Source organism: Pristiophorus japonicus, unplaced genomic scaffold (assembly GCF_044704955.1).
Source record: "Pristiophorus japonicus isolate sPriJap1 unplaced genomic scaffold, sPriJap1.hap1 HAP1_SCAFFOLD_307, whole genome shotgun sequence".
NCBI lineage: Eukaryota > Metazoa > Chordata > Chondrichthyes > Pristiophoridae > Pristiophorus > Pristiophorus japonicus.
This window is the reverse complement of record NW_027252857.1, coordinates 552,677-563,950: the sequence shown is the minus strand read 5'-3', so window position 1 is coordinate 563,950 and position 11,274 is coordinate 552,677. Positions and strand designations below refer to the sequence as shown.

General features: G+C 53.5%; 1 protein-coding gene across 1 annotated transcript in view; it reads left to right on the top strand.

Moving 5' to 3' along the window:
* The first annotated feature begins 1,217 nt into the window (after positions 1 to 1,217).
* Positions 1,218 to 11,274, top strand: part of LOC139249346 (immunoglobulin superfamily member 1-like) — a 99,917-nt gene continuing 89,860 nt past the window's right edge. Inside the window, exon 1 of the mRNA XM_070872327.1 lies at positions 1,218 to 1,361. Within this exon, the coding sequence (XP_070728428.1) occupies positions 1,331 to 1,361 (31 nt within the window). The 5' untranslated portion in view covers positions 1,218 to 1,330. The remainder of the gene's footprint in view (positions 1,362 to 11,274) is intronic.

The following is an 11,274-nucleotide window of genomic DNA, read 5'->3' as shown; positions in this document are numbered from 1 at the left end:
GGCCTGTCTTTGCACTTCAGCTGCATGTCGCAGCAAAAAAAAGTGATGTGTAAAGTCATTGCTGGAGTTAGCACATTTTTCAGATGCCCCCGACATCATCCTCTGTCCCTGACTCTGAATAAATAACTGAACATTAGCAGCTCAGCACCAATCTCCAGGCACGCTGAGCCTTGCAAACAATGCACAGTATCATTCTGAACATCATGTCCATGGGTGTAGAGAAAGCAGTGCCCGCTCACTGCCCGCTCACTGCCCCACTGCCCTCAGTGCAGAGACTGCCCGTCCTGTATTGCTCCCGATCTGTAGCCATGCTGTTTATCTACACACAGGGACCCCCCCTCCGATCCCGGACCCCCCGACATGGGAGCGTTCCCTGTACTGAGCTGCAGTGCCTGACTGAGGCGGTAATGATTGCAGTCACTGACACAGGGTTTGGGTTGTTGATTTGGATGCAAACTCCATTCCACCCCCCTCGCCCTGTGTACAGTGTAATATTCAAAGGCCCATGTTGGTCCTTGCCAACGTTCCGGTCTGTACTTTATTCCAGGCCTGGCAAAACAACGTTGTTTCTTTAGTGATGAGGATGACCTCACTTCCTCGCGGCCTATTTCACTGGCACCGTTCTCAAACTCTGCGGACTGGTTGGTGCTGGTGTGGGTAGGCTCAGGGGGCGGAATAAAGTGCAACATCCCCACCGACACCTGGGAGTCCCTGGCCAAAGACCACCCTAAGTGGAGGAAGTGCATCCGGGAGGGCACTGAGCACCTCGAGTCTCATTGCCGAGAGCATGCAGAAACCAAGTGCAGGCAGCGGAAGGAGCGTGTGGCAAACCAGTCCCACCCTCCCCTTCCCTCAACCACTGTCTGTCCCACCCTCCCCTTCCCTCAACCACTGTCTGTCCCACCCTCCCCTTCCCTCAACCACTGTCTGTCCCACCCTCCCCTTCCCTCAACCACTGTCTGTCCCACCCTCCCCTTCCCTCAACCACTGTCTGTCCCACCCTCCCCTTCCCTCAACCACTGTCTGTCCCACCTGCGACAGGGACTGTGGCTCCTGTATTGGACTGTTCAGTCACCTGAGAACTCACTGTTAGAGTGGAAGCAAGTCTTCCTCGACTCCGAGAGACTGCCTGTGATGATGATGATGATGCTTGCTTGAATTCTGTTACATCTGTGACATTTCCCAGTTCTGACTGTTTATCTCTCCACAGATAGCGAGTGTTTGCTGCATTTCCTGTTCAGATTGTGGATTGATGCTGTGCCAGGCAGAACAAGTGATTCAGTCAGCGATCCCGACAATTGTCACATCTCACACCAGCTCCTATTAGAACATGGGCACCATCTCGGTCCTGCTGCTGGCTGGTGAGTCGGAAACATGTTTTAAATGCAAAGTATGGATTGCGGGACAGAGGTGTAGTTCAGTGTGTGGAGGGGGGAGGGGAGGTGTGTGTGTGGGGGGGAGGTGTGTATGTGTTTGTGGGGTGGGGGAGGTGGGTGTGTGATGGGTGTGTGTGTGGTGGGGGGGAGGTGTGTGTGGTGGGGGGGGAGGTGTGTGATGGGTGTGTGTGGTGGGGGGGGGAGGTGTGTGTGGGGTGTGTGTGTGGTGGGGGGGGGGGGTGTGTGTGGTGGGGGGGGAGGTGTGTGATGGGTGTGTGTGGTGGGGGGGGAGGTGTGTGTGGGGTGTGTGTGTGGTGGGGGGGGGGTGTGTGTGGTGGGGGGGGAAGGTGTGTGATGGGTGTGTGTGGTGGGGGGGAGGTGTGTGATGGGTGTGTGTGGTGGGGGGAGGTGTGTGTGGTGGGGGGGGAGGTGTGTGTGGTGGGGGGAGGTGTGTGATGGGTGTGTGTGGTGGGGGGGAGGTGTGTGTGATGGGTGTGTGTGGTGGGGGGGGAGGTGTGTGTGATGGGTGTGTGTGGTGGGGGGGGAGGTGTGTGATGGGTGTGTGTGGTGGGGGGGAGGTGTGTGTGGTGGGGGGGGAGGTGTGTGATGGGTGTGTGTGGTGGGGGGGAGGTGTGTGTGATGGGTGTGTGTGGTGGGGGGGGAGGTGTGTGATGGGTGTGTGTGGTGGGGGGGAGGTGTGTATGGTGGGGGGGGAGGTGTGTGATGGGTGTGTGTGGTGGTGGGGGGAGGTGTGTGTGGTGGGGGGAGGTGTGTGATGGGTGTGTGTGGTGGGGGGGAGGTGTGTGTGATGGGTGTGTGTGGTGGGGGGGGAGGTGTGTGATGGGTGTGTGTGGTGGGGGGGAGGTGTGTATGGTGGGGGGGGAGGTGTGTGATGGGTGTGTGTGGTGGGGGGGAGGTGTGTGTGATGGGGTGTGTGTGGTGGTGGGGAGGTGTGTGTGGTGGGGGGGGAGGTGTGTGATGGGTGTGTGTGGTGGGGGGGAGGGTGTGTGTGTGGGGAGGGGGGAGGTGTGTGATGGGTGTGTGGTGGTGGGGGGGTGTGTGTGGTGGAGGGGGAGGTGTGTGGGTGTGTGGGTGGGGGGGAGGTGTGTGTGGGGAGGGGGGTGGGGAGGGGTTGTGTGGGGTGTGTGTGTGGTGGGGGGGAGGTGTGTGTGGTGGGGGGGAGGTGTGTGATGGGTGTGTGTGGTGGGGGGGAGGTGTGTGTGGTGGGGGGGAGGTGTGTGTGGTGGGGGGGAGGTGTGTGATGGGTGGTGTGGTGGGGGGAGGTGTGTGTGATGGGTGTGTGTGGTGGGGGGGAGGTGTGTGTGGTGGGGGGGAGGTGTGTGATGGGTGTGTGTGGTGGGGGGGAGGTGTGTGTGATGGGGTGTGTGTGGTGGGGGGGGAGGTGTGTGATGGGTGTGTGTGGTGGGGGGGAGGTGTGTATGGTGGGGGGGAGGTGTGTGATGGGTGTGTGTGGTGGGGGGGAGGTGTGTGTGATGGGTGTGTGTGGTGGTGGGGAGGTGTGTGTGGTGGGGGGGAGGTGTGTGATGGGTGTGTGTGGTGGGGGGGGAGGTGTGTGTGTGGGGAGGGGGGCGGTGTGTGTGATGGGTGTGTGTGGTGGTGGGGGGGTGTGTTTGGTGGAGGGGGAGGTGTGTGATGGGTGTGTGTGGTGGGGGGAGGTGTGTGTGGGGAGGGGGGGAGGGGGGAGTTGGGTGGGGTCCGATCTCCCACAGCTCAGTTTGTTGTGGAACTATCTGACTCGGTAATCTCTGGGTGATTGCAGCTTGTGGAGTATTGTCGCTGGGAAGGGTTGTGGAGTGCAGTTGGGAGAAGCTCTGGAGGAAGTGAGTGATTTCTGGGGGAGGGAGGTAGCGCCCGCTGGTCCTTGTCATTGTAAGTTGCTGAGCACACTGTCAGGATCCACTCTCCAATCTTGTGGTGGACCTGAGTCCAGACATGAAAAGTGTTCCTGGGGTCAGCGCTGGTCCTATGGGCACCTGAGAGCCCAGGGGCATCAGCTCCTTCGGCAAAGAAAGTGGAAGGGTGGGAAAGGAATCGCACTGACCAGCCCAGTGTGGGTCGGGCCGCCATTACACGGACCCCCCATACTCAGGCTCGTTGAGCGCAGTGGAGCGTGATATTGGGGACTGCGCAGAACGGGCGACCGACGCGATCCCGCCGTTTTGTGCCACTACTCGAGGCCAATGTCTGGAAATGGCGCCGAGCAGCCGCGCATGGATCACTCACTCATATATTCTTTTTTTAGTGGTTTTGGGGATTCAACGGAGTTTTTCTCAAGGTTAGTGTTGACATTTTCTCCCGAAATAATGTCATTTAACCACTAATGAGCGACACTGCTAATTTATTGACTGTGTTTTTGTGTAAAAGTAGCTGGTTGCTGTAACACTCCTGTTCTGGCAGCTGTCAAGGAAAAGGATATAGTTGCTTTGGAGGCAGTTCATAGATTCCGGGGATGAGGGGGTTGACTTATGAGGAAAGGTTGAGTAGGTTGGGCCTCTACTCATTGGAATTCAGAAGAATGAGAGGTGACCTTATCGAAATGTATCAGATTATGAGGGGGTTGACAAGGTGGATGCAGAGAGGATGTTTACACTGATGGGGGAGACTAGAACCAGAGGGCATGGTCTTAGAATAAGGGGCCGCCCATTTAAAACTGAGATGAGGAGGAATTTCTTCTCTCAGAGGGTTGTAAATCTGTGGAATTCTCTGCCCCAGAGAGCTGTGGAGGCTGGGTCATTAAATATATTTAAGTCAAAGATAGACAGTTTCTTAACCGATAAGGTGAAAAGGGGTTATGGGGAGCGGGCAGGGAAGTGGAGCTGAGTCCATGATCAGATCAGCCATGATCGTATTAAATGGCGGAGCAGGCTCGAGGGGCCGTATGTCCGACGCCTCCTATTTCTTGTTCTTATGTTCTCGTGTAAAGCAGGTGAGCATCTCTGCAGCTGACATTGCGACTGCACGGTGGTATACAGCGTCAGAGGGGTCAAAGTTCAGTGTCTCGCAGACCTGTTACAGCCTGTTTGCAGCGGCCATTCTCTGCAATCCCGTGACAGCGGCTCTGTCGTCAACTGTCCCCCCCCCCCCGACCCAAACTCACCCCCCCCCGACCCAAACTCACCCCCCGACCCAAACTCACCCCCCCCCGACCCAAACTCACCCCCCCCCGACCCAAACTCACCCCCCCCCGACCCAAACTCACCCTCCCCAGACCCAAACTCACCCCCAGACCCAAACTCACCCCCCCGACCCAAACTCACCCCCCCCCCGACCCAAACTCACCCCCCCGACCCAAACTCACCCTCCCCAGACCCAAACTCACCCCCAGACCCAAACTCACCCCCCCGACCCAAACTCACCCCCCCCCGACCCAAACTCACCCCCCCGACCCAAACTCACCCCCCCCAGACCCAAACTCACCCCCCGACCCAAACTCACCCCCCCGACCCAAACTCACCCCCCGACCCAAACTCACCCCCCCGACCCAAACTCACCACCCCGACCCAAACTCACCCCCCCCCCGACCCAAACTCACCCCCCCGACCCAAACTCACCCCCCCCAGACCCAAACTCACCCCCCGACCCAAACTCACCCCCCCGACCCAAACTCACCACCCCGACCCAAACTCACCCCCCGACCCAAACTCACCACCCCGACCCAAACTCACCCCCCCCCGACCCAAACTCACCCCCCCCAGACCCAAACTCACCCCCCCCCGACCCAAACTCACCCCCCCCCCGACCCAAACTCACCCTCCCCCGACCCAAACTCACCCCCCCCCCGACCCAAACTCACCCCCCCCCCAACCCAAACTCACCCTCCCCCGACCCAAACTCACCCCCCCAGACCCAAACTCACCCCCCCCGACCCAAACTCGCCCCCCGACCCAAACTCACCCCCAGACCCAAACTCACCCCCAGACCCAAACTCACCCCCCCTACCCAAACTCACCCCCCGACCCAAACTCACCCCCCGATCCCAAACTCACCCCCAGACCCAAACTCACCCCCAGACCCAAACTCACCCTCCCCCGACCCAAACTCAACCCCCCCGACCCAAACTCACCCCCAGACCCAAACTCACCCCCAGACCCAAACTCACACCCAGACCCAAACTCACCCCCAGACCCAAACTCAACCCCCCTCCCCCCCCGATCCACATGCCCCCTCCCCCCCCGACCCACACTGAGTTGGGGGATTGTCCGTCCTGTCCCTCTCCCGCCCCGCTGCTGCCGACTGCCACAAGCGCATCATCAAAGTGCGCCCGCCGCTCCCCCTCACCGACACACCGACCCAAACTCACCCGAAAAACGCACTGCCCCACCGCATGGTGCCCCCACCGGCCTTCTCTCTCAGTGCTCCTTCTCCTCACCGAGGGTAACCCGGCAGTGCGGCAATACTTCACACCGAGGCCCCACTGCCGCGGCAGTCATGTCTTTACTTTTGCCGGCCGGTGAGATAGTGCCCCCGGGTTTTGCCGTCTGCCAATGGGCAGCCTCCCCCCACTTCCCTCGGGTGCCCGGCCGCTGGCCCGGCCGAAACGCTCCGTGGTGGCCTGGTGGCCGATGCTGGAATATACCGGATTCTTTCTCCTTTCACAGAGGGGAGCAACGCGGCGACACACACACGCTGTGACATCACCGCCGGAGACTCTATCCCGACCGAGCTTCCACCCTCGGCCTGTCTACCACCTCACTTCCAACCCCACTATCACCGACTTCCAGTCCGACGGCAAAAAAACGGCAAGGTCCCAGAAACCGATGGAAAGGCCACCTCAACGGTCCAGTGTAAAAAACTTCAAGAGAAAGGACATTCCGGAGCTTTCAGGTGGCCCTGAATTTCTGCCCCATCGAGTCCTTGCTGCTCTCTGTAGAGCAATCCACTCCGTCCCATTCTCCCGCTCTATCCCCGGAGCCCTGCAAGTTTATCTCCCTCCAGTGCTGATCCAATTTCTTTTTGAAATCATTGATGGTCTCTGCTTCCACCGCCCTCGTCGGCAGTGAGTTCCAGGTCATTACCACTCGCTGCCTGAAATAGTTTTCCCTCACATCCCCCTGTATCTCCTGCCCCAAAACCTGAAGTCTGTGTCCCCGAGTGCCTTGTCAAATGTCTTCCTAAAATCCATCGAGACAACATCCACTGCATTCCCTTCATCAACCTTCTCTGTCACTTTATTAAAACATTAAAACATTCAATTAGGTTAGTCAAACACGATCTGCCTTTTACAAATCTGTGCTGGCTCTCCTTAATTAACTTATACCTCTCCAAGTGACTGTTAATGTTTTCCCTGATTTTTGTTTCTAAATCCTTACCCACCACTGATGTTAAACTGACCGGCCTGTAACTACTAGGAATGCTCTTGCACCCTTTCTTGAACAAGGGTATCACATTTGCCATTTTTCCAATCCTCCACATCTCGGGAGGATTGAAAGATTATGGCAAGCCTTCCCCTATCTCTGCCCCCTTTTCACTTAGCAATCTGGGATGCAATCCATCGGACCAGGCCAATTATCCACTCTAAGCATAGCCAGCCTTTTCAGTCCATCCTGCCTGTTGATTTTCACCCCGTCCATTACCTCGATATGTCCTTGATTTTGAAAGTTCACCTGTACCGTTCCTCTGGTATGGTTTATAAAACATCACACAGCAGTTCAAGTGACCCCAGACCATGCATTAATTTAATGTTCACATTGCTTCTTTTGCCTTATTCTCTATTTAGCTTTGTTAGCACCACAAATCCCAGCATTTGGCATGAGCCAGACATTGGCTGGATGTGCTAAAGGTTTACTCTGTCCTTCCCCCTTTCCTGATTCGCTTGCTCTGTATTTGCCTCTGAGATACTGACGTTGCATGTTCAGCCATGAACTCATTGAATGGCGGTGCAGGCTCGAAGGGCCGAATGGCCTACTCCTGCACCTATTTTCTATGTTTATATGTTTCTATGAGATACTTACCCTGCCCCGAAATTAACCCATCGCTACACTCCTTCCTTTCTTCTCCCCCCCCAGGCTGCAAGGCTTGAATACCAACAACCAATCCCATAAAGCCCATGGGATCCAGGGCAAAGTGGCAAGTTGGATCCAAAATTGGCTCAGAGGCAGGAAGCAAAGGGGAGTGGTTGTTGGGTGTTTTTGTGACTGAGGAAAAGGACTGGACGGAGGGTGGACAAACTGACCACGGCACCGTGGTACAGGGGGCCATCCACGTGGGGGGAGAAGGAATGTGGTCGTGGTAGGGGATAGTATAGTCCGGGGGATAGATACTGTTCTCTGCAGCCGCGACAGGGAGCTCCAGAGGTTGTGTTGCCTGCCCGGGGCCAGGGTTAAAGATATCTCCTCGCGGCTGGAGAGGAACTAGGAGTAGGAGGGGGGGATCCCGTTCATAGAATCATCGACATTTGCAGCACGGAAGGAGGCCATTTCGGCCCATCTTGTCCGTGCCGGCCGACCAAGAGCTACCACCCTTTCAGGCCGTGAGTTCCAGACCCCCACCACCCTCTGGGTGAAGAAATCTCCCCTCAAATCCCCTCTAAGCCTTCCCCCAATTACTTTAAATCTATGCCCCCTGGTTGTTGACCCATCTGCCAAGGGAAACAGGCCCTTCCTATCCACTCTATCCAGGCCCTCCTCATTTTATACACCTCAATCAGGTCTCCCCTCAGCCTCCTCTGTTCCAAGGAAAACAACCCAGCCTATCCAATCTTTCCTCATAGCTAAAATTCTCCAGTCCAGGCAACATCCTTTTAAATCTCCTCTGTACCCTCTCCAGTGCAATCACATCTTTCCTGTAATGTGGTGACCAGAACTGCACGCAGTACTCCAGCTGTGGCCTAACCAGTGTTTTATACAGTTCAAGCATAACCTCCCTGCTCTTGTATTCCATGCCTCGGCTACTAAAGGCAAGTATTCCATATGCCTTCTTAACCACCTTATCTACCTGGCCTGCTACCTTCAGGGATCAGTGGACCTGCACTCCCAGGTCCCTCTGTTCCTCTACACTTCTCAGTGTCCGACCATTTAATGTGTATTCCCTTGCCTTGTTAGCCCCTCCCCAAATGCATTACCTCACACTTCTCCAGATTGAATTCCATTTGTCACTGTTCTGCCCACCTGACCAGTTCATTGATATCATCCAGTTGTCATGGTCCACGTGAGAACCAGCGACATAGGTAGAACAAGGAATGAGGGGGTTTGAGGAGCTAGCATCTAAATTAAAAAGCAGATCCTGAAAGGTAATTATCTCTGAACTGTTACCTGAGCCATGTGCAAATTGGGATCAGGACCAACAGATTTGAGATTTAACTGTGTGCCACCTATACTGGGGAAAGAGGGAGCTGTTCCATTGGGACAGGGTGGAACCAGTGTCCTGGTGAATCGAATAACCAGGGCAGTAGTCAGGGCTTTAAACTGATGAGGGGGAGAGGGGGGAGGATTGAGGAAAGAGTAAATTTAAAAGCAGCAAGAGAAATGTCGAGGCTCGAGAGCAGAGTTTGGGGTAAAAGTAACCAGAGTGGGTCAGGAAGGATCAGCGAGAGTAACAAAGGTCAAAGGGCATCACTGACTGAGGTGGCATCAGGGAAAAATAATAACAAGGCAAAGCTAAAGGCATTATATGTTTATGAAGCAGTCGCAACAAAATAGATGAATTAATAGCACAGATAGAAATGAATAAGTTTGATCTAATAGCCATTACAGAGACGTGGTTGCAAAGTGACCATGGGTGGGAACTAAATATTCCAGGATAATTAACTTTTAGAAGAGATAGGCAAAATGGAAAAGGGGGCGGGGGCAGCTCTGATAATGGAGGATGGGATAAAGACAGTACAGAGAAAGGATCTTAGCTCGGAAAATCAAGAGTTTGGGTGGAGTTAAGAAACAGCAAGGGACAGAAAACATTGGTGGGAGTTGTTTATAGACCCCCAACAGTCGTGGTAATATAGAGTATTAATTAGCAAATTGGAGACGCATGTAACCAGGGTAATATAGTAATCATGGGGGACTATAGATTGGGCAAACCTAATTTGCAGTAATAGTGTGGAGGACGAATTAATGGAATGTATACAAGATGATTTTCTAGATCAAATATTCAGGAACAAACAAGTTATTTTTGATCGAGCATAGTGCAATGAGAGAGGATTCATTAATAACCGTGTAGTAAAGGGGCCTTTTGGGAAGAGTGATCATAATATGATAGAATTTTATTTTGAGTTTGAAAGTGATTTAGTTAAATCTGAAACTAGGGCCTTAAATCTAATCAAAGCAAACTACATAGGTATGAGGGGTGAATTGCCTAAGGTAGATTGGGAAACTACATTAAAAGGTATGGGGCGGAAAAAAATCTTCAGAAATGGTAGCTTCAGTCGGGAGGCAGTTTGGGCCCCGAGGTGTTGAGAAGAGCAGAAGGTACCAGTGGACTAGGTGAAGAAAAATGGTGGGATTGGGTGATCAGGGCTACACGGATACCACAACGGTTCTGGTGATGCAGGGAGTGAACCGTATAGGCTGGTGAAGAATAAAGTGTCACCACTGTGAGCCAAGACTCAGTCAAAGTCAGCATGTCAAGCCAATCAACGAGAGGAATGGCAAGGGCCCCGTTAGCGAATGAACCATCCTTCTGGGTCGAAATGAGGAGGAATGGTGACTGATCCACTGAAGGGCTTAAGGGAGTAGGGGAGAGTGCGGTGACTGGGATAGGACAGAGGTTGGTCACATGAGGCATCATCAGCACCGCTGGATGGGAAGATTGGCCAAAAATGAGGAGGGAATGTACAGGTTGCTGCTGATAAGAAACGAGTGACAGGGCATTCGATGGGGTATAAGAAACGAATGACAGGGCATTCGATGGGGTCTCGGAAAATACCATCATCGGTCTGCCATGCGGGACCTTATCAAAAGCTTTGCTAAAATCCATATACACTACATCGTATGCACTGCCCTCATCGACCCTCCTGGTTACTGCTTCGAAAAATTCAATCAAGTTAGTCAGACATGACCTTTCCTTAAGAAATCCATGCTGACTGTCCTTGATTAATCCATATCTTTCCGAATGAAGATTTATCCTGTCCCTCAGGATTTTTCCAATAATTTTCCCACCACTGAGGTTAGGCTGACTGGGCTGTAATTACTCGGTCTATCCCTTTCTCCCTTTTTAAACAAAGGTACAACATGAGCAGTCCTCCAGTCCTCTGGCACCACACCTGTAGCCAAAGAGGATTGGAAAATGATGGTCAGAGCCTCTGCTATTTCCTCTTTTGCTTCTCTTAACAGCCTGGGATACATTTCATCCGGGCCTGGGGATTTATCCACTTTCAAAGCTGCTAAGCCCCTTAATACTTCCTCTCTCTCTATGTTTATCTCGTCTAATATTTCACACTCCTCCTCCCTCGTTGCAAAGTCTGCATTGCCTCTCTCTTTTGTGAAAACAGATGCAAAGTATTCATCAAGAATCATACCCACATCTTCTGCCTCCACTCACAGATTTCCTTTATGGTCTCTAATAGGCCCCACTCTTTCTCTAGTTATCCTCTTGCTCTTAATGTATTTATAAAACATCTTTGGGTTTTCCCTGATTTTACTTGCCAACATTCTCTCATGCTCTCTCTTTGATTTCCTGATATATTTTTTAATTGCACCCTGCACTTTCTATACTGCTCTAGAGTTTCTGCAGTATTGAGTTCTCGGTATCTGTCGCAAGCTTCCCCTTTATTCTTTATCCTACCCTGTAAGTCCCTTGACATTCAGCGGGCTCTAGATTTCTTAGTTCCAGCCATTCTTTAAGGGAACATACTTGCTCTGAACCCTCAGGATCTCCTCCTTGAATGCCTCCCACGGCTCTGACACTGATTGACCATCAAGTAGCTGTTTCCAGTCCACTTTGGTCA